Source organism: Carya illinoinensis, chromosome 6 (assembly GCF_018687715.1).
Source record: "Carya illinoinensis cultivar Pawnee chromosome 6, C.illinoinensisPawnee_v1, whole genome shotgun sequence".
In the NCBI taxonomy this organism is placed as follows: domain Eukaryota; kingdom Viridiplantae; phylum Streptophyta; class Magnoliopsida; order Fagales; family Juglandaceae; genus Carya; species Carya illinoinensis.
Window position 1 is genome coordinate 5,577,797 of NC_056757.1, and position 24,476 is coordinate 5,602,272.

A 24,476-nucleotide genomic window follows, 5' to 3' on the forward strand; every position below is an offset into this window, starting at 1 on the left:
TTAAAAGATATTTATATTTAAAATATTTGAATATTGAGATTAGAATTAGACGAGACAGTGCTCGGGACGAAAGTGCGAGTGAAATCAAACGCGCCGAGGCATTGAGATTGCAAACACGTTGGATGTTCTTGCAGCGCCTTTTCCTCCGTGGACAGCCAAGCCCGAATTTTATTGGACAATTGAAACTTGTTATGCGTCAAATGTCAAGGGAAAGCCGTGGCTCCCTACACCATACCAACTCGCAGCCTAGTTTTCACGCGCCCTCCACAATTTTTCTCGCATCTCACGGCTTGCGTGATAAACCTTTTGGTTTGACAGACACCGGAGCACCTACTTTTTCCCGCAAACTCGAACGAACAAAGCGCTCTGAGATCTGAGAAGGTGAGAAACCTCCTTCCTCCCTCGACATGGCTCATAACATGAGCACACGCGCTCCAGTTATTGCTTGGCTCTTTTTCGTGATCTTCTGCTCGATGAGTCATCTTCTCCTACTACCTGTAGCTGAAGCGGTATGGTTGACCCTCCCGAGTTCCGGCACGAAGTGCGTGTCCGAGGAAATCCAGAACAAAATCGTTGTTCTGGCCGATTACTACGTCGTCGATGAGGTTGCCCAATCCCACCATACTTCCACTGTCTCTGCTCGGGTACTTTTCTCCGATTTCCTCTCTGAATTTCTACCCTTTGTGTTTTTTTTCGTTTCTTTTAGATTTCTGGCGATGATTTTAGATTGATCCTTCTGCAAGCAAGAAAATCATTGTTTTTTCTGAAATTTGGATGAATCGAGTTCTTTCTGCAAATTTTGGGTCCTAAGGGTTTTTCTCTTCAGGTGACGTCTCCTTTTGGTAACAATCTTTATCACCAAGAAAATGTGACCCATGGTCAGTTTGCGTTTACGACTACCGAGTCTGGCAACTACTTGGCTTGTTTCTGGCTAGACGGGAACCGCCAAGAAGGTGGAGAAACAACCCTTAGCCTTGACTGGAGAACTGGAATTGCTGCTCAGGATTGGGAGTCTGTTGCAAGGAAAGAGAGAATAGAGGTGGGTTCACTACAAAAAAAAAAGAAAAAAAAAAAAAAAAAAAAACCTTAATTCCCCTGAAACTTTGTACGATACTTTAATGTATCTATACAATTTTCTTTCCCTTCTTCGTCTTATTAAGCTCGTCAAATATAGGGTGTTGAGCTTGAGCTACGAAAACTCGAAGGAGCAGTGCAAGCCATCCATGAGAATCTCCTTTATCTCAAGACCAGGTACTTACCTCTTTTTCTTCTTCATTTTTATATTTATTTTCTTTCGTTCCCATGTTATACATACGCATATTGTGGGAATTCAATGCAGGAACTCATCCTCCTCCCCATTCTTTCAGGGAAACAATATAGATACATGTATATATTTATATATATATATATACATTTCGAATTCGTCAAGTTTATACTGTGCTCCCTTGTTTTGATGTGCTTCTCCTTGTATTGTTATATTTAAGAACCAAATTCTTACAGCTAAGAACCACCAAAAAAGCAGTTTTCAAAGACCTTGCGCAGAACACGAGCCAAACAACAATTTACTATCCTAACAACAGTTAATTATCCCTAATAATTTACTATCTGATAATTTCCATGACCCATACCTTGTGCGTGATCACGTTACAAACTTCTCTAGATGTACCTTGACACTAGGATTTCTCTCATGTGAGATGCCAGAGATTTTTGGAGCAAACTCGGTCAAACTACTAGCCATTCAATTGTCTTCCAAATTGTTGCTGACCCATGATATGTTGCCTTTCCCACAGAGAGACTGCCATTCAGAATATAACTGGCAGGAGTAAAACAAATGATCCAAAGTTTCGTCTATTCCACCACACAAAGAACCCTTCACTATGTGAAAAGTTCCGTGGTTTCTCAAGAGGTCCTGGGTGGACAATTTGCTCCCATTGGCTGGTGAAAGGATGAATGGATGGTGGGATGGATTTTCTGTGCCACACAATGTGATGTCAGTGCCTGAGGGCTATAAAAGCTAAGGATCGTGCTACTTGGACCGATGATTTAACCTAAGAAGTGGACCGATAAGTGCAAATGCACTTTTTTTTTCCTCTTTTCTTTTAATCATATTTTTACACAGTTTAAAAAAATTTTTAAAAATAAAAAAATACCAATTCACTAATATTCACTCCTTTAACAATTAAGTTAAAAAAATAAAAAATAAAAAATTCAATCGGTCACTTTTATCGGTTCAACTAGCATTTTCCAAAAACTAAATATCATGTCAAGAAGCTTAATAGAAACTGTCGATTAGGAGCATCCAGGGAAAATACTGTCACTAGTCCTAAAGTTGGGCTTTGAGTAATTATACACATCATCACTGATCTCTTGCCCATTCAGAGAACCCACTCGGTTCTCCTCATCACTTCGTCGATTCCCCGCTCCCACAACACACCCCCCCCCCCCCCCCCCCCCTCCTTTCCTTTTTGCTTCCTCTCCTAAACCAGAAGCCGAGATGAAATTGTTCCCAAACTTACTGGCGAGGACCAGAGGGGTGGAAGTTGTCATACCAAAAGGAAGTAGGGCCACCATTTCCCACCATCCCACCATACCTTTCATCTTATGCCATGCCCATGATTTCATTTTCTGTAACACTTTCCATGTCCAAGACCAGTCTCTTAGAATTCAACCATCAAGACTTCATTTTGTTACTGAGTATACCGTTGGTTGAAGTTTCCAAAACCTTTTATCACAGTTAAGGTAATTTCACTAAATAGGAAGTAATTTTCATTTGATTGATTTGAGATTTTTATTTTTGGCCTTATTGTTGGGAGAGAAAATGGAAAAGTTGTGTTTGATGTTTGCCTCCTAGAGTAGGTTATCAAGGTTTTATTACTTATAAAAAAAAAAGGTTATCAAGGTTTTATTATTTCATTTTTTTTTTCCTGTCTCTCGTTTTACTTTTGTTTTGTCTGTTTTTTTTTGTTTTGTTTTTTGGGGGGGGGGGGGGGGGGGGGGGGGGGGGTGGTTCAAGAATGCTACAAAGTTCAAATGGCAAGAGTCTCGATAATAGGATGGAAGATAGACATTCTATTAGTCTATTCTACAAGATTAAATTCCCTAAGATTGGAGACAGTAAAGAGAACAAATGGATTTTTAGTATCTCTTCTTCCTAAGATTCCATACCAAAATTTATAGGTGTTCTATAGGGAATTGCTGACATATTTTCATCACATGTTTTCTTTCCCCTACCCATCCAAACCCAACATTGGAGGAGATGTAGTACTCTTTGTATAAAACATTAGAAATTTAGAAAAAAAGCATGTAGACTATATGCTCGAACTATTGATATTAATGCGAACATTGAACTCCTTTTCTTCCCATATTTTTGAATTACACAGGGAAGCGGATATGAGGGAAGTCAGCGAATCAACGAATGCTAGAGTTGCTTGGTACAGTATCATGTCCCTCGGAGTCTGCATTATTGTTTCAGGTTTGCAGTTGTTGCACTTGAAGCGCTACTTTCGAAAGAAGAGGCTCATATAGATCGTATCCTTTATTGGTTCTGATGCAAATCGTCACAAGAGTGGAAAAGTTTGGAATCAGTCTTTCCTTGTTGTACCGTAGTTACTTTTTCAGTTTTTTTTTTTTTTTCTCGGTTTCATATTTTCTGTCTGGGGAAAGAGGGGTTGATTCTTTTATCATAATGGACGGTATGAATATTTTGCACAATATTTGGTTAAGAGAGAGGAAGATGAAGTGATAACCGCAGGTGTATCATTTGTTGCTGTTAAGATTAGTTTTAATATACTGAAGATCATATTAAGATTAACAGATTAATGTGGCAAGTTGGCAACAAAGCTCTCTTTGTGTTCACTTTAAAATTGAGTGTCTATTCAAATTAACAGTTCTTCTATATAGAATTGCGACTTGCGCACTTCAGGTGACGTGGCAGCAGTTTAAACTAAGGTAAAATATAGTTGTAAATATAATTGTGCACTAATTTGTGTACTAATGTGATGTGATTGGCTAAAAAGTAGATTTTATTAAAAATGATGTTAATCTAAGTTTTAAGTATAAATAAATCAGTATTGGTACACAGATTAGTGCACGACTGTACTTGTATGTAGCAAAACTCTCAAACTAAAATGAAAAACACAGAGAGAAGGCTTGCTCGCACACACACACTCTTCAATAAGAGTAACACATAGCTGTGGGACATGGAAGAAAAGGCTCACTAAGGGAGGAGATTGTGTGAGGTGGTAGATACTCCTATGTGCAACGCCAAGACATAGAGAGAGACAGAGTGAGAGAGAAAACCAAGAGGGAGAATGACTGAGAAGCTTACGGTGCAAGCATGCATGGTGTAACACGAAAGTGCATACTACATTGGGCCTCAACCTTCGCAACGGTGGCACATCCTAGGCGGAAGGTGGCATAAGGTGGCGTTGCAAAGAACACGAAGACCTTCGAACATGGGGTGGACTTGCTCTATTTTTTGGTTGCAAAACAAAGTCAATTGAAGTGGTGCAACCATAGATTGCAGGTGGCAGAAAGACAATGATAGCTTTTGAGCACAAGGATTCTCTTAGGGGACCACAATGCTACGCGGGCTTCTTACGAGGGATGAAACGTATGGGGACTTTGGATTTGGCTACGGTTTAGAATGGAGAAGAGAAGCGAAGGCAATGCACATGGAGGCGGATGACGTCGTCTCTCAATTTGCGACAAAATGTATGGGGGCTTTGGATCTGGCTATGGTTCAAAGTAGAGAAGAGAAGTGAAGGCGTGGGCTTTGGATCTGGCTACAGTTCATAGTGGAGAAGAGCACATGAAGGAGGACGATGTCTTCTCTTATAGTCTACGACGAAGCGCATTGTTGCATCACTTACTCAGTGTTTTATTCATGAAACACATTTCTTTTATGGAAAAATATAGTTGTAAGCATAATTGTGCACTAATCTATGCACCAATGTGATGTGATTGATCAAAAAGTAAATTTTATTGAAAACAATGTTAATTTAAATTTTAAGTAAGAATAAATCAGTATTGGTATATAGATTAGTGTGCGACTGTACTTGTATGTAGCAAAACTCTTTTTTTTATTATTGTGGCTCACCAAGTCATTCTCGTGCGCAAGGGGTGCACGAAAATGATTGGCTTAAGAGTTTTCCAAAAAAAAATTAATTAGCCTCGCATAAATTTTTAATTAGGAAAAGTAACATTTTTATTTTGCTTTGGTATTGATCTTTTAATGCTGGTCGGGAAAAGTTTTCATCTTTCCTGATTAACTTATTAATGCTTAATTTGAACATAAACGATGGTAAACATATTCCAATTATTTGTATTGCATTCAACAACACTTTGCCTACTTTCTATGAGATTTATATACTTTTTTCCAATATTAAAACAACAAAAAATCACAATTCAGCACTATAATTCAAATTAATGATATTAACAGCAACAATATAAGAACATGATGTCGGTTTCCCCACGTTTGTCGATTCAACATTTTGTCACGAGGCTTTGATACCGGCATCTCCTTCACGTACTAGGAAATCCTTCGTCAAGGAACACTTTTGCTGCAATGTAATTTTAAAGGCATCCTATGTCGTTGGCTTGCTTACTTGCACAGCCAAGGCCTGCAACAATTAGATTAAGATGATTGGTAGTTGGTAGTTGGTACCATCCTATCATAAAAAACTGAATGTGTGGGAAAGTAAGGACTGGCATTCCTTTCATATGGGTAAAAATAGTCTTACTATTTGCAAGCCAGTGTTGTTGACACACATTCTACATTACTGACACTACATGATTTAATTTATAAGAGATCTTAATTTTTAATCTCTTATAAATCAAATCAAATTAAGTCATGTCAGCAGTGTGAACCAACTTAAAAATTATGCACTACTAATAATGAAGACGTGAAAATATGGAAAATATGTGTACGTATACTCCAACAGGACATTACTCCCTAGTTCTTGTTAAATCATAGAATTATTTATTTATTTATTTTCTTTTTCTTTTTTTAATAAAAAATTATATTTTATTATTATTTTTTTAAAAATGTTAAGGAGGTAATACTAATTGCATTGAACATTGTCCATAATAATAAAAATATATCAAACTAGAAAACTAAATTTTGTGTAAAAAATAACTATAGGTATAAACAACTAATTGCATGTTAAAAAAAAAAAAATCCAATATTAATCATGTAAAAAGCATGCAATGCATAATGCAATCCACTGCATATTTACATTGTTTGGTATTTATACATTACAAAAGCACAAAATTACAATATGTGAATCACTATAATTGCTTGCTGTCATTATTTGACAATGGTGTTGAAGAAGGATGCATCAAGCCAGGTGCTTGGCGTATAGTCTTCTCCGCTCCAACTGCAAAAGAACCAATAAAAATTATTACTTCAAACGGCATCCATATACGTAGGTACAAACGAATCATGTACGTACATACAAACGAATCATGTAAGAGATTGCTAGGATAAAGGCCAAGAATGTATGAATGTGACCTAACACACACACACACACACACCCCTTTTCTATATACCTCTACTGATATAAAGGTCATGAATTGTACAGCCAGCAGAGAAGAAAAAGGAGAGGCCATGAGAAAACACTGTGATAATTGAAAGCTAAGTAATGAGTGAGGAGGATGCTCAGAGAGCTAAGTTCTTGGCCGATTAATGACTCCCATACCACAAAACCAATACTTTGCGAGGAAGATTTGCAGGAGAGCTTGGTTCAGAGATTAACCTTAGTGAGATTCTGTAAAGATGTGGTAGTCTGCCAGATCCTCTAAATGGCCATGGTGGCAGCAAGGAAACCATAAGCTATGCCAAGAATGACAAAGATGACGACAAAACAATAACCAAGGCGAAACATGCCTCCATTGATGCAGAAAAACAATCCAAGATGCCCCATCCATAACAGCAATTCTGGCAGCTAGCCATCCTTGGATCATTACCATTAACGGAGGAGCAATTTAGCATGAGTTATAAAAGAAAGTTGAAGAAATTCAGAATGTATAATGTCGGCAAAGAGAGAAGAAAAGTTAATATGAGAGCCACTTACAACTCTATCAACAAAAGTTAACGCTTGGTCCTCATCACACTGAAGATGAAGTTGGATGATCATCTAAAAAAATAAAAAATAAACTTAGTTAAAAAGATAATAAACTAATACAAACAAGATTTCAAGTTTCAAGTAACTTATATATAAATTCACCTTCAAGTTCAATCGATTCTAAGTATTCTTCTAAGTTCCCGATGTCGACTGGCTTTGTCCTTAACCAATTTTGGGTGCAAATGAGGGCTTCAACAATCTCTAGAGACAATAAACTTCTAAAAGGATCCAAGATGCATCCTTTAGTACTAAATGCAGACTCCAAGGCAAAAGTGGAAATGGGGAATGCTAACACATCATGTGCTACCTCAGCAAGGATAGAATAATTCACGGCATTAATTATCCACCAATCTAAAATATCAAAATCGAGTGACCGTTTTACAAACTCATTGGACAAACACCTCTCTAGTTCTGATTTAGACTCCATAAAACCCTGCTCCTCAAGGAATTTGGCAAGCATGATTTCTAATTTACTTGGAGGCGGTGTCGTCTCATTAGAAGTAGTGCTTGGCATTTTTTGAGCCACATTAGAATTTCCCCCATTAGCCACACGAAATGTATCGTATTGCTCGATCAAGCGGCTTAAAAGGAGTTTAACCTTTGCCTCTATCCTATCCACCAACTCATCCCCTTTGCACATTTTCAACCAAAACCTCAAAGCAATTATCTTATATCGTGGATCAAGCACAAAAGCAACATATATCATCAAGTTGAACCTATCTATGCTACCCCAATACTTGTCATACTTATTTTTCATATTTTTGCCCATGGTATTAGTGATAATATCATCACTCATACACATATCATTTAATACGTCTTCAATCATGCACAGTTACTGAAAATATACATTAGTAGTCACATATAAAGAACCAGAAATGTTCAATGCAAACAAAATAAAAAATTTTCAACAACTCTACAAATATTCGTGCATTTTTCCAATCATCACAAGTGGGGTTCACGAACTGAGCATCCTCGTAAACATATTGTTCAAATGCTGCTTGATGTTTTTCAGCAGTACTCAACATCAAATACGTGGAGTTCCATCTAGTAGGAACATCTAAACAAATCATCCTCCCACCAATATTTTCCCTTACCGCACAAGACTTGAACTTGGCAAATCTTGAAGGTGAAGACTTCACATGTCTGATGGCATCCCTAATTCTTGTTACCAAGTCGTAAACATCTTTCAAACCATCCATAACAATCAAGTTTAATATATGGGCAGCACACCTCACATGAAGAAATTCACCACCCAATATGGTACAATTATTGTCCTTTATCCTCCTACTCATGTAATCAATGGGAACAACATTTGAGGAGGAGTTATCAACGGTGATGGTTAAAATTTTATCAATCCCCCACTCATGTAATCCCAAGTCCAATACCCTCCCAATAGTTTCTCCCTTATGGTCAGGAATTTGGCAAAACTTCAGAATTTTCTTATGCAATCTCCAATTGCAATCAATGAAATGTGCAGTAATACACAAGTAGCTCATATTTTGCACCGATGTCCAAGTATCGGTGGTAAGATAAATCCTTTGACCACCCAACAATTTCTTTAACTTTATCTTCTCTTTGCGATACAACTTAATACAATCCCTTTGTAAAGTGGTTTGGGATGGCAAAGTAAATCTAGACTCCACATCAGCCATGAACTCTATAAACCCATTGTCCTCCACAAGCCTAAAAGGCAATTCACACCTAATAAAAAACTTAGCGGTTGACACCCTAAGTTTTTCTAAATCATACTTCACAAGCCCTGGTGGATTACACACTCGTTTCTTTGCATCTCTTTTAACACTCGAAGTTTGACTTTTTTGAACTCTTTTAATTCTAAGTGGAGAAGTTTCACAAGTATTGTGAAGGTAGTGCATCATGAATGAAGTACTATTCTTATAGTGGCAATTAAACAACTTGGCGTAATAATTGCACTGAGCTTTCAAGTTATCACAGTCAATAGGCTCCACTTTAGTAAAGTGTTCCCATACCACCGATTGATTGCTAGATGCTTTTTTGGGTCTCTTGGCTAAAGATGGGGCAGAATGTGTAGGGTTTTGTGTATTTGTGGATGAAGGTGTTGGAAGACTCCCATGCTCCTCTACATCCACGGGAATAGAAGAAGAGTGATCACCACCCCCACCACCCCCAACGTTACAACTCAATGTATCTTCTTCCATCTGTTATTGAGTAATGAAAAACAAACCACCAAAAGATCAACAATCAACACACCAAAGCAAGAAAATTGTATATAACAAAGCAAAATCACAAACTACTTGAAAAAGATAAGAGTATATAATTTCTAGGAACATAACACAGCAAAGTAAACCATGCACCAACCCAAAGAGGCAGAAAAAGTAGTAATGGCAAACCTACTGTTTTCTTTTATGCTGGTTTGATGGAAAATAGCTCATTCGTGCACAAATAGTAAACAGTATGGAATGGAGAATAAAAAGGATGCCAAATAATATGAAATGAATGGAATGCACGGTACTTTGAAGATACGGAACGTACAACGGCGGAGTTTCAGAACTTTTTTTTTACACACTTTATTGCTTTGGTTTTCAGCTATTGTGTTTAATGGAAACAATGTTCACGAATTTCTGGTTTTAATTTTTGAATCCTAGAATGTATTTAGGTGTTCTCTTGTATATCTCCTGTGTACACAGACTTTGCCTATTTCATTCATATCAATAAAATTTACCTCTTATAAAAAAAATAATAAGAAATGATTAATCAATAATTTATTAAGTTTAGAGCCAAAAGATCCATCAATAACTTTTTTGCTAGTGCTGCAATGTGGGAAAAGGTGTCAAAGGTGAGAAAGTTGATGATGGTGAAGGATGTACAAAAGCGATGGGGATAAATGCACTAGTTTCTTTCATAAAATGGCTAATTCTCATATACGTAACAATGCCATTGAGTTTCTCAAAGCTGATAATACTGTTGTCTTCCCCTGATGAGATTCATGAGCATGCTGTACAGTTTTATAGTTCTCTTTTAACTGAGACAGTGGATTGGAGACCTAAACTCAATGGGCTGTTTTTTGATTCATTGGATTCTGTTTCAGCAAACTGGATTGAGAGGTCGTTTGAAGAGGATGAGTTGTATCGGGTGGTTTGTGGGATGAGAAGAGACAAAGCTCCGGGTCCTGATGGTTATACTATGGCTTTTTTTCAAGATTGTTGAGAGATAGTGAGGGCGGAGGTGATGCAGGTTTTCCATGAATTTTATGATTATCAAAAGTTTGAGAAGTCGTTGAATGCAACTTTTATTTCTCTTATCCCTAAGAGAGTAGGTGCTTCGGAGTTAAAAGATTTCCGACCTATTAGTTTGGTGAGTGGAATTTATAAGATAATTTTGAAGGTTATGGCTAATCGTATGACCACGGTGATGGAGAAGATTATTTCAAAATCTCAAAATGCTTTTGTTAGAGGTCGACAAATTATTCAGTTTGTGTTGATTGCAAATGAGTGTTTAGATAGTCGGCTTCAGGAAGGTGTCCCAGGGGTTCTTTGTAAGCTGGACATGAAGAAGGCTTTTAACCATGTTAGCTGGGATTTTCTGATATACATGCTTAGAAGATGCGGCTTCGGTGTCAAATGGTTTGGTTGGGTTAGACAATGTATTTTGACTGCTATGTTTTCAGTTTTAGTTAACGGTGGCTTTTTTTTAAGAGTTCAAGAGGGCTTGAGACAAGGAGATCCGTTATCTCCTTTCTTATTTATTCTTGTTATGGAGCTTTTAGTCGTATGGAGGAGGCTACTGTAGGGGGTGGATTTATTTCAGGTTTTTCAGTGGGTTCTTCTTCTAATGGCTTTACTTCCATATCGCACTTACTTTTTGCCGATGATACTTTAATTTTATGTGATGCTGTTGAGGATCAGATTAAAGCATTGAGGGCTGTACTGTTGTGTTTTCAAGCCATTTCTAGGTTAAAAGTGAACTTGGGTAAATCGGAGTTGGTCCTGGTAGGAGTTGTTCATAATATTAATGATTTAGCATCATTTTTGGGTTGTAGAGTTTCTTCTTTGCCCATGAAATATCTTGGCCTTCCCGTTGGGGGCATCATTCAAGGCAAGGTATATTTGGGACAGGGTGGTTGAGGAGATTGAGAAAAGGTTGGCGGCTTGGAAAAGGATGTATTTATCTAAAGGGGGTCGAATCACCCTTATTAAGGGTACCCTTTCGAATATTCCAACGTATTTCCTTTCTTTATTCCCTTTACCAGTTGGAGTGATCGTATTGAAAAAACTGTATAGAGCTTTCTTGTGGGGAGGTTTGGGGGAGGAGAAAAAAGTGGAAAAAGTATGCTGTCCTATTGATGTTGGTGGATTGGATGTTCGTAACTTGTGTAGTTTCAATAAGGCGTTATTGGGGAAGTGGTTGTGTAGTTTCTCTGCCCTTAAAACCCTTGTCGGCTTGTTTTATAGGCTTCCATAAATCCTCTTGAAGAAACCTTGTTCTTTTAAGTGGACTATTTTCCTCAATTGGGCCTTCCTATATTTTTAAGGGTTTTAAAGTATTTTTAAAAGTATACTTTTTAGTTTATTATTTTAATTAATATTCCAATTGTCTATTAACTTGTTTTAACCTTGAGGGGTAGCTTAGTTGGTCAGGCCTTGGGTTTGCTCCCCAATGGTCACCAGTTCAAGTCCCCTCAGAGCCACTGGAGGTTTACCTGGCTATTAACTTCAGGACCCTATGGGATTAGGCGAGGTGCGCGCAAACTGGCCCGGACACCCATGGATATAAAAAAAAAAATAGATATTTTTAAATAGAAAATTAAGCGATATGTTATGGGTTTTGAATAATATTATTATGTAGTAATCTTTAATTGAATATGTATTAAATTATCTCTATTTATGATTTTAAGTAATTAGAAAGCTTTGGCACTTTTTTCAGAAAATTAGTAACGTCGAGTACCTCGTATAGGTAACGCACCACAAGTTGGGAATCAGGAAGCAGTGCTAAGAGGTAAATAGTATGATCATATAAATGCATGCGTACTGTATATATTATTGTTATGTATGAAAAAATGATGTGCTTATGATGGTTATCTACACTATGTTAGATTCTTTTCACGATCTTTGATAAATCATGACATGGAAGCCATGAAATGTTCATGTAGTAATTTAAGTCAGGTATGCCATAGCCAAATCATGCCATGTTCATGTAGTACTTAGATTATGTATGCCATGAAATGTCATAAAATGTTTAGATCATGTTGTGCCATGCCATGTTATGTCATGTACAAGAGTATGCCATGCAATATTCTTGTAGTGATTAAATCATATGTGCTATGAAATGTCATGAAGTATTTAGATCAAGTATGTCATGTAACGTTCATCTAGAACTCAGATCATGTATGCCAAGGAATGTTATACTTAAATCATGTAGTGTCATGCCATGTACAAGAATATGCCATGCTAAAAAAGTCCATGAAGTTCAAGAAAGTTCTCATGCATTAATAGAGATAAATGTTTAAAGGTGACACAAACCCAAGCATGCTCACCACATGTTATGCTAAGATGGTGCCACGGACTCAAGCGTGATTAACCACAATATAAGTGAAACACGGACCCAAGCGTGCTTCACTCCATGTTATGATCAATTATGTAAGTTAAGTGGAACATGGACTTAAGCTTGTTTCACTCCATCTTATGACAAGTTATGCAAGTTAAACTCCATGTTATGATAAATTATGCAAGTTAAGTGAATATGGACTCAAGCGTGTTTCACTCCATGTTATGACAAGTTATACGGTGCCACGAACTCAAGCGTAGGTCACTATATGATAATTGAAAGACAAGATAAACAAGTCATGAATGATTGTTAGAAATGCATGAAGTCCGTCATTTATGCATTCATGTTACATGCTTGCCATGATAATGTATGATTCCACTCATGTTAATGATGAGAAGATATGCTATGTGAATCTGTGACGATATATGTATGTATTAAATTAAGTTATGTTTATGTTATGATTGTGAAGCTGTGATGATATATGTATGTTATGAAGAGTCTTTCAAAAAATTAAGTCTATGCTAAGCTAAGTAATATTTTAAGATATGATGTGCTATCTACTGAGTATTCAACTCATTTTTTTATTTGTCTTTCTGTTTTCTTTTATGTTTTATTGTCACAGATGGTGATTATGATGACGCAGAGCTGGATGGCCAATAGTAGATCTAGTATAAAGACTTAGAGAGGAATAAGTGTTGTTCACACAAGATTAGTTTTTTTCTTTTATGAATAAGAGTCATTCGTAGGACCAGTGTATGTTCTTTTACTTTACGTTTCAGTTTCAAGACAATTATGTTCATTTCAGTTTTAAATGTTTTTTATGCTTTCCGATAAAAGAGGTATTTCAGAATTTTGAGTCTCTTTACCGAGCATTATACTATGTATGTTAGTAATATCTCTACCCTACGGAAAAAAAGTGTTACAATTGTATTAATTATTCCTTCTGAGAAATGTCAAGGCTATTGAAAACATGTTCATAATCAGATAGTGTCAGGCATAAACAGTTCCAATCATGAATCACTTGCTAGTGCAGAGTGCGACCTTTTCATGAACTATCCATGAACAGGTATCACCAACTTGGTCACTGGCCTAATTTCAAGAGTAATATATAAGGCTTTACAAACTAACTTCCTCTCTCTTCAAAACTCTAAACTCAAATTCCTTTACACACTATTATAAACTGATATATGACGACACACCTGCATTGAAGTAGGGTCCAACTAATGCCAGCTTAAACACATTCACACAAATTGGCTGAAATACCATAAACAATGGAAAAGTCCAAAGAACAACAGCCATTGGGGACAATCAAATCAGAAACCTTATAAAAAATAATTAGATATGGAAACCACTCTCGAATTAACAACTGAGAACTACTTATAAGGGAAAACAAAAAGGTAACACCACCAAGAACTTAACTAACAAATCTTGACCATAGCTATCCAACAAACATTTTGGGTCTTTTGAATTTAGTTAGGGGTTATATGAAAGTTTAAACTCAACTTTAAACTATAAAAGGTTGAGTCTTTCCTTTTAATAAAATTTTGTTCTTATAAAAAAAGGTGGGCTTTTTTTGAATGATATGGCACTGCTTGATTAGAAGTAGTTTGCTCGGATTGTTCTTTTTATTTTTTTCCTTTTACTGTTGGGTCAACTATTTCGTTATTCTCTTTTGTCTTTTTAATTTTTAGGCCATGATTGCCAGGTTACCAGATAAGGGAGAAAAGTTACGGAAGCAGATTGTTGAACTAAATTCAGAGCTCCATAAAATTAGTAAAGCAGAAAGAATAGAAAGCAAAGTTATAGATTCGGATGATTTAAGTGGGGGATTTCACGCAGTTTTGAATGTATAGATCATCATTGCTGTTTAATAGTTTAAATATGACTGAAAATATTGATCAGATCCGAGCAGTAGATTTTTACAGTTTTCGCCTAAAAAAATGTAATAATGTATAAAATTAATAGTTTAAAGCATGAGCCCTACTTCATTTTCCGCCCCTGAACCAAAAAACTACATTTCTAACTTCTATATATCAACCCTTCCTTTTAGCTACTGAAAAACCTCTCCCTTTTTTTGAGTATTTTCCAACTTATTGAAGAGACAAAGAAAAGGCAAGGATCTTCTAGAAACCGACGAGAGAGTAACTTACCTACAGGTTCAGAGGAAAAAATTCCGGCGGCGTTGTCTGTCGAAGCTGACGCTTGAAAAGTCCGGCGAGAGAGAAACGGCGGCCGAAGCTCGAAGGTTTCGGCGAGAAAGAAATAGAGACGAGAGATCTGGATATGATTCTGCAGTGCAAAAAGGTTTGCCCGGATCCAAAACGACGTCGTTTGTTTGATATACAGTTGATTGTTTTTAAAAACTGTCGGGTTGCCGGACCGGGATGAACAGTCCTTTATTAATCAATGGGCTGGAGTCTGGACCGCTGGAGAGCAGATCATAAAAAACACGTCAATATCTTGAGAACGGCCCATAAATATAATCCAAAGTTAGGGGAAGCTATCCGGTCGGAGGATTTGTATGTATGAATATGGCAACTGCATTCGCAGCAGTGGCAAGACCATCCTCAATGGTGTTGCTAACGAGACAAAGATCCATACCCAGGTGGGTCTTCACCCCTCTCGCTTCTTCCCCTTTGTTTTCGTCGACTTCTTCCTCTGCTCCTTTAAGAAAGCTCGTTCTCTACTCAAAGCCCGGTTGCTGTTTGTGTGATGGCCTCAAAGAAAAACTCCAGGCTGCCTTCTTACTCGCCGGTCCTGATTCCCTTCACGATGTTGATTTACAGGTAAATATGTCCGTCTGTGTGTGTGGGTGTGTATATGTTTATTTTATGCGTGTATATTGTGAATGTATCGGTGAGTTTGTCAGATAAGGGATATAACCAGCAATCCTGAGTGGGAAATGGCTTATCAATATGAGATACCCGTGTTAGCCAAAGTACTCTCTGATGGCACTGAGGTCAGTTTTGTTTTTAATTATGTTATTCAAAATCTTTTTTTGTGCTAATTTTGTTGTCTTACATTTTCTCAAAGTTCAACGTTCCTCGCCTTCATATAGCTATTTCTTCTTTGCCGCAGCGCTTAAGATTTTGAAGTAGCATTTGTAGCCTACGTGTTATTCATTGAGTCTTTATTAAAGAAAGAAAATTGCTAGTGGATGTGCTGAGATATTCCAACATCTTTTCCACTTCACATCAATGCAGGTTCTTAATTAATTGACGGCCATTGCTGATTGAAACTATGTTATGATGCACTGTAGTGTGTGGGATTAGTTTCTGACGCTTTTTAGCAGATCTACCATCTAAGGTTGTTTAGTTAGTTATAGCATGTGCGAGTAGCACCTGTACATTTAAGGTGCTATGATGTATGATGTATAAAAGGGTTGTTGGATGGTTACAACTGTGGTCTATAAGCGTAATGCCCCAATGATAGGCCCAAATCACATTGCTTATACTCTAAAAGGACGAGTTAGTGATACAATTGAAGTCCTATTGGAACATTATAAAGAGTAAAAACTTTTCATTCCCAAGTAATGTGGGATCCCATACACCACCTACCCTTATCTTTATCATATGAGATATCACAATCTCTCTCTCTTGAATTCCCAACGTCCTCGTCGAGCCAATCATCGTAGGTGGTATGGCTCAAGCTCCACATTTCTGGTTGGGATAGATTCTGATATCATTTGTAACGCTCAATCGAATGCCCAAACTATATGACCTATACTCCAAAAAGATTAGTCAGTGATACAATTGGAGAGCAAGAACTTTTCATTCCCAAGCAATGTGGGATCTGATACACTACCTACCATTATTCTTATCATATTGGGTGTCACAAGAAGTAAACCAATGAAACCCTTAAAAAAGCCTTCTTTCAGCACATCAATAACTTAGAGAGGAAGATGAATTCCGCTTGTTCATCGTCTTCACCCTCTCTGCATAGCCAAACAACCTATCCATCCTACATTCACAACACCATCACAATGACGTTTAGCACAATCTCTGGGACCTTCAAGATATTCATAAAAAGGTTTGTTCTAGGTGTTGCTATCTGACAGGCTGCTGCCACCACTGTTGTTTTCACAATAAAGAACATTTTCATGTCCTTCTAGGCTTGCCTCAATGCTCAGATTAATCATTCTGTTTCCAAATTCTGATGCATGAGTTTTCTATCATAACTTAATCCTCAAGACAGTCATTTCAACTATAGTGATGTGTAGGACAGCTCTTAGATTCTATGATTAGGGATCTTCTGATCATTATAGGTGGAGAAAATTTTTATTATTTAGGTCCAGAGGATTGGTTCAGTGATTATAAAGGGGAGAAGGTCAAAGTAAATTATGTTTTTTTTTTTTTTAATTTTGCAATCAAGAATAAATGAGTGCTGTGGAGGGGCTGGACCAGTGCACCGAGTGCAGTAATTAAAAGTAATTTATGGGTGCCTTTGAATGGTTATTCGGCGGTTGAATTTATTATCTATTATAAAGTAGGACCTAAAGAAAGACAGTTCTAGATCAGATGATGAAAAAACTAGGATATCTTTGAACTTTAGTGGCCTTCTAGGAATCTCACCTATAATTTCTTTTCATAAATTAGGAAAGCCTTCTAAAAGAGACCACTCAATCATCATCGATGTACGCCAAAATGATTTCCAAATTTTTCCCGTGGACAGTTTATCTAAGAAAATCTTCCTTGCTCTTGTATACTTCAATCCGTAAGTTTTCAATACTGATTTGCGTAATAGTAATGCTAAATATAGGCCTAGGATGTGCAAATCCCGTGCATACTCTTTGAAAAAAATGAGACCCACCATGAAAAAGTAGATCTTTTCATGTGGGTCTCATTTTTTTTTCAAAGGACCTGCATGGGACTTATACACCCTAGGCTTGTACAAATCATTTTCCATTGCCTTCAAGAAGTTCAGGATGATATCTCTCCTCACTTTAATTATAAAAAAAAAAAAATCTCTCCTCATTCTCTGCCCATATGACACTTTTAAGGTCCCAGGCTTGGAAGGGCTTGGATTCGCTTATTGTAGGCTCTGCTTCTTTTCAATTGCCGATAATATATGGGGGTTACCCCTGTGATATGCTTTTTTTTTTTTCCCTCTTTCTCAATGAAACTGGTACTAAATTGCCTGCTCACACACAAGTTTCAGACCCACCAGTCATTTGAAACTTCTATACATCATCAACCGGATTTTTGTGAATAGTGACTATGATCAAATTACTGTGAGAGATCATGTAGTTGGGTTAACTTGATTCTATCGGTCATTTTTATTCAAGCTTTGTTGTAAGACTATGTTGCAAGGTCTTCTGCTACACCCTGCATTTCATCACTCCTTGGTTTCTTGTCTTCTTTCTTATCACCCTTGCTCTCCTGGTCTTTACACATCCTTTAAGGTCTCATTTGGATGTTGAGATGGGATTTGATGAGATTAGATGAGAAATCTGTGAATAATAGCGAAATGGTTTGTGAATATTAGTTAAATGGTTTGAGTTAAGATGTTTTTATGAGATTTTAGGAAATGAGAGAAAAAAAAATTGAATAAAATATTATAAAGTTAATATATTGTTAGAATCATTTTCTAAACTTATTTTTGTTTTAGGATTTGAAAAAGTTAAATTATTTTTTGAATTTTGTTTGGAAGTGTAGGAAAGTTGTAATGATTAGATGAAAAAGTTAAGATTTGAAATTGAAAAGTATGTATTTGAGTGGTGCTTGGATGTTCAGATGAGATAGGACCATCTCAACATCCAAACAGGGCCTAAGACTTGAAATAACAATATATCCTCATTATTAATGGTGGGGCATGTTGGTCAAACAAGAATCCTTGTGTTTTACACCAGCCCATAGTATGTGGGCCTGGACAAGGTTGTATTGGGCCATCATGGATAACTTTCCTGTAATGATCACTCCCATGTCCAATAAAATGTACTGGTTAGAGAGATGTTGCATTCCAACCACTATGGTTTTGTTAACTTGGATTCTGATGAGCATTGTTTTACTAGATACTAGACTGGTGATTATATATACTTAGGTATTCCATATAAGATAAAACAAATGCCCATGGTTTCTACATCTATCAGACAACTCAGGTAATTTTCTAAGATGTAGGCTTTAGAAGTCTGAAGGCTCTTGCCTACAGTAGTCTTTCACATTCTTCCAAGTGATATCTGTAGACAATCATTCCTCAATTAAGTGGGCAGAGTTTTTCAATGATAAATGTCCAGTGGGGTTTAAACAGTCTTATACATTAATTAGCTGCCCCTTCCATTATTTTTAATATTCAGAGTAAGCTACACAATATAGCTGAGACAAATATTGCTAGTTGATTATCATATGGTCAGACTATCAGCGAGTATATAGCCCGTGGTTTAACTAATCAACCTAATGTACAATAATCCGCCCACTGTAGTACCCCCACGAACTTATTAGCTAAAGTTGGTCCCCGCTGGCAAAGGCTGTGTTTTGCAATGGAAAACTAGCAGTGTTTAATCATTGTAGGCGAATCATTGTTTCCCATATCATGTTTATCCTTTACCCCACGTGATATAGCGGTAAAGCACTTCACGTTTGTTCCCATTCATTTAGAACATTTTGGTTTTCTTTCTTTTTGCCTGTTGCTCTTTCATAATCTCATAGGTGACACATGCACGTGTACACGCCTTTTTCAAACAGTCTGCAGTGATGCTTTTTAGTCAGGCCTGATTTCAGCATTAAGTTTGTAAGGTTCAAGCTTGTTGTTTGCATTTGGAAAGCTAGATTCATGTCATCCTGATAATTTGCTTTAAATGGCAAAAACTTCGGTTGACTGTCATATCACCACCACATACTTATTATTAAAAAGAGGCAATAGAATTTCAATGGGTCGGTCAAAATGCCAGAAGCTTGGAAGTGATATGAGACTATTCCTTACTAGAACTATGTTAAGTGAACTAGAAGTTTCCTTGTGTTTTGAAGGTGATGTCTCTCACGAGCATCAATATGTTTCAGGAAATCCTACCTAGGTTATCTCCACGTCTTGGAGTGGAGCTCGTCCAAAAGAAGATTGCAGCTGCTTTGAAACAATAAGAGGATTCGAGGGTCATTGAGTGATCGATACTCAAGGATGCTCTTTGTTTTTTAATATAAAGATCTTAAGTGCGAAGGATGATTCTACTACGATTTTTTTAACATTGATTTAGGGAAGTAAACTTTGAACATTAATCAAATCAGGCATTCTGTCTCTTCTGTGAAGTTGTTCTACTTCCTTTTCCACGTTTCTTTAAAGACAAATCAAGTTTCAAGGCCGAAGCTGTGATTTGCATCATCAAGCACCATTCTCTCCTTTTTCCTTTATTTTATTTTCTGTACCAGTAAAGGACCAGAAAGTGTTTGATATGTATCTTCATTTTCATAAGCTTTTATGAATATGGCTGATCTATGATTGCAAAAGACAAAGCATGGCATTCCTTGTGGTTTGACTGTTCTTTTATCAGCTACTGATTTGAAAATGATAGAAAAAATAAAGTAATATAAAAATTTCCTCCCATATGTATCACACCATGACAGAACATGGCAGCCAATTGCAATGATGGTATAAACCGGCATTGAAGTTTTATGTTACAGTCTGTTACGTTTTCTTAAAAGAGAAATACTAAAGCCACAAAGATCATATAAAAGTTATCACATAAATTAATGTGGTTCATCAGATTGTAAAGTTATTTTTATTGTAAAGTAAAATTAACATATCACGTGAAATTATGTCAGTTTGTATGATTACTTTTGTGAATGATTATTTTTGTATAATCTATTTATGACTAAAATACTCTTCTTCCTTAAAATCTCTATTTACCGGGGTTGGTAGGTTTCAACTAATAGCTTCCTGTATGAGAAAAAAGGATTGTTCTTTATTTAAAATTTATGTTCAGAAGGTACTGATCATCTAAGCTTTATGTTTCTTAATAATTGCACTAAATCATGTCTTTGTTGTCGTATTGTATTCAAATTATTCTCTAAAAAGAACAAGGAAAAGGGGTGAATTTTGACTGCAGGATCTGTCTTCTCTTTCCCTGATCACTGCCTCTCTCTTTTTCTTTTCTAGACAGCGAAGAAAAGTACAGTAAAAAGATACTTAAATATAAATTATAATCCCCACTCAGATTTAGCCAACATGATAAGCATATATATATATATATATAATCAAAGACCAAGTGAATTTGGACTGGAGGATTTGTTGGGTACTTATTCTAGCATTAGCAACAGTTGTCTCCACAGAATTATTTTTTTGGGGGGGGGGGGGGAGGAAGTACTGTAAATTAAAAAGTGAGATGTAAATATGGTTGATTTGAAGACCCACAGCAACTTTTGCACTTCATCGAGAATTAGTTATTAGTATAAGAGAAATTATATGTACAAGTTTTAAATAGACAAATTTTATATAATTTCTTATAAAAAAAATGGATTCTACTTAAAAGAAAGTGTCAAAAAACTATTTTTATTAATAAAGCCTATTTTTTTACAAATAATTTATATGAAGTTTGTCTATTTGAGATTTGTATATAACATTACTCATAATATAATGTCGTGGGACGTGAGCACCGCACAAGCCATTTGCAATATCTTTGCTATAATATTAATTTGTAGAAGTTTGGTTGGAATCTTTGTCACGCTGCTTCACATTATTAGAACATGATACAATCATACAAGTAGCCCATTTAAGATGTATACTTTGTGCAAAGCCACCTTTACTTTTCCCTTTTGTGATATTATAAACATATATATATATACTAGCAAAAATATGATGAATTACATGCATGTATGCATTGCAGTCACGTACCAGCTGGCTCCCCCGGTTTCCCATCTTTTTTTTTTATTATTCTAAAAAAAAAAAAAAAAAGATCAGCAAGGAAAAGTAGCTTCGCACTTTCAAATTATTTCAGTGTATCATTTTCCAAATAATTTTTTTCCCGACTTTTGAGTCTTTCTTGCTTTTATATATAGCAAGAAGATATGACTTTTCCATCACTTAACCAGAATCTTGAAAAGCGATTTTATTATGATTATATTAACAAAAGAATGAACTATGTTGGATCTCTTCATCATGTATGTATCTCATGATGGACGTATATTCAATACAAAAATAACAATTATTTGGAATGAAGATGATTATTTACTATAAAAATAGAATCATATGCACATGCATTGTCTCTAGAAATAGTGTGTGTTCGTATGTTACAATATTATATATCTATTTTATAATAAAAATAATTATATAATCTGATATATTATATTAAATTATATTAATTTATTATTTAATTTTGGATCGTGGCTAAAATATTTTTTTATATAAATGAATGTGGTTGATCAAATTAATCATCAGCTTCCTTAAGCACTTCAATAAAAAATAAAAAGAAAAAGAAAAAGAAAGAGAAAGAGAAAGGGAAAAGGTTTTCATGTGAAGAAGCTGTACCGAGGCCGCGATTATCGCACATGACGTTTGTACGTCGGATAATATCAATGATTAATTAATAAGGATATAAAAACAATTAAGGTACGGTATAAATAATAAGATGAAATAAATTGATTTTAAATGAAAGTTAAAAAGTTGAATAAATTAGTATCGTTATAATATTATTTTTTTATATTATTATTATTTTAAAATTTAAATTATTTTTTATATTTTATGTGAAAATTTAAAAAAACTGTAATGGTGAAATGAGATTAAATGAAATACTTTAACTATATAAACAGAATCTAAAAATGATTTTCAAAAGAAATGTTCAAGCAATTTTCAAAAGCTTGAAGAAATACCAGGAATGATCAAGATAAAAAATTAATCACAATGTTTTCAATTTTATCACAAATAACACCAATTCCACTAATAAAGCGGCAATCACTCAGATAATGTAAGTCATCCCCATTCAAAATGAAGTATTTAGGACTTCCAATTTCCTTTAGTGGACCAAAATAAAACAATTACAAAGATTTATTGGAGAAGATTAACAAAAAATTAGAGGTTTAGAAATCAAATCTGCTTTCACAAGTATGACAAACCATGCTAATCAGATCAATAACAAACACAATTCCTTCATATCAAATGTCAACTTATAAGCTGTCGAAATTAGTTTGTAAGTCTTTGAATATTAGTTTTAAAAAGTTTTTGGTGGGATTTCTCCGAAGAACAAAAGCAAAATTTGACTTTGAAGTATTGAAAATACATTTGCCAACCAAAAAATTCAGGGGGACTCAATTTGAGATTAACGTGACATATGAATTTAATTTTATTAGCAGCAAAAACATGATGAGAAATGAGCCAACCAAAACCAAGCCTGTGGCATTCACTACTCAAGGTAAAATATCTCAACGTAACAAGTTTTTGGAATGTAACATCAAAATCAAATGATTCACAACTATAGAAGGGAATTCTCAAGATAAGAGAGTTACTCTCAAAAGATAAGTGCTATCAAATCTTCAACGGTTTATCAGTCAATGTATGGTCAGATCCTTGGATTTCAATGTTAGAAAATTTCACACCAAAGCCTTTCCACCAAATGAATGGAGATTCAACCCCTTTTCAAGATCTCTAATCTAATTATACAAAGCTCACGTTCATAGAATACCTAGAAAATGTTAACTCTTTTTGAGCAAGATAGCACCACATAAATCCAAAAAAATTCATCTCTCCCAAAATAATCAAAGCCAAGATTCGTTGATTTCGATTTCAAACCACATTGGAAAGTCTTAAGTTAAAACAGCCTATCAAATAGCGGAAAAAAACTATTGTACACCATTGCAAAATTTTTCAAGCCCCGTATTGAAAGAACCTTGACGTTTGAAAATTTATGATCGCCACAAGTTACTAGTTTGGAGAATCATATGGAACATACTTCCCACCAGAGTAAGATTGAGCAACGTCATTCCAAATCTACTATCAAGAAATTGCTCGTTGTGTAATGAAGAAGAAAAAACATCGATCCATCTTTTCATTGAATGTCTTGTAACTGGGATGCTCTAGAATCAAAGCAGTTGGCCTTTAAACCTTGCATTACTTCCTATTAGCTCAATGCTAGATTGGATTCTAACGATAATTAACCCAAAGTAGATTCTAGAGTTAAATGCCTCGAAAAAAAAAATCCATTGTAGATATTTGCAATAATAATGCTAGATTTTATTTGGAGACGACATAATGATATTGTCAATAAGCACTCAATTCTATCCCCGAGGAAGGCAAAAGACCAGTTGAAAAATTCTTACCAAGCTTACAAACAAGCATGGGAGGAAAAATTAAGAGTTCTTCCAAGATTATGTTGGCTACCTCTACCTTGGAACCATTGGAGTTTTTCCTTTGATGCAATAGTAAGAGACACGTTCTCCACTTCATCAACAATATGCTATGATTATGAAAGTATGACCCTGGCAATAGAGTCATCAAAAATTAATTCCACAAATCCAATCATAGTAGAAACCTCAACAACTCTTCTAGCAGTGAAGTTGGCAAAACATCTTCAAAAGAGTACATCTATTTAGAGGGTGATGCACAGCTTATTATAATAGCCATTGAAGATGAGGCCCCCTCCCCAATGTGGTAAATAACTCCAATCATTGATGACATCTATCAAAATCTACAACCTTGAAAAGATTGGAGAGTAAGCAAAATCCATCGATCACAAAATCGATGTGCACACTTTATGGCATAATGGGCGGCAGCAACATAGCCTTTGGTTGTATTAAGATAATCTTCCTAGATGTATTTTGTATATTGATACTAGCAAGGATCCTCCACGAGACATAATGTATTTCTGTAATATTTATTGAGAAATGATAATGGTAGTTAAGAAAAACTTAT

At 35.7% G+C, this 24,476-nt stretch overlaps 2 protein-coding genes across 3 annotated transcripts; both read left to right on the forward strand.

Annotated features, from left to right (window-relative positions):
• The first annotated feature begins 239 nt into the window (after positions 1-239).
• Positions 240-3,839, forward strand: LOC122314306 (transmembrane emp24 domain-containing protein p24delta3-like). The gene is made up of 4 exons (XM_043129808.1): positions 240-644; positions 827-1,039; positions 1,175-1,251; positions 3,381-3,839. Exons 1-4 carry the CDS (start codon positions 408-410, stop codon positions 3,523-3,525), a joined length of 672 nt encoding a protein of 223 aa, XP_042985742.1. The 5' UTR covers positions 240-407; the 3' UTR covers positions 3,526-3,839.
• Positions 3,840-15,038: 11,199 nt separating this feature from the next.
• On the forward strand, positions 15,039-20,089 carry LOC122312943. 2 transcript variants are annotated; one of them, XM_043127618.1, is made up of 3 exons: positions 15,039-15,433; positions 15,517-15,606; positions 19,643-20,089. In XM_043127618.1, the coding sequence occupies exons 1-3, from the start codon at positions 15,173-15,175 to the stop codon at positions 19,718-19,720; spliced, it is 429 nt and encodes a 142-aa protein (XP_042983552.1). In that variant the 5' UTR covers positions 15,039-15,172; the 3' UTR covers positions 19,721-20,089. The 2 variants fall into 2 exon arrangements, with proteins under 2 accessions (XP_042983552.1, XP_042983553.1); XM_043127619.1 differs by lacking the exon at positions 19,643-20,089 and adding an exon at positions 15,851-16,108.
• Positions 20,090-24,476: the final 4,387 nt, after the last annotated feature.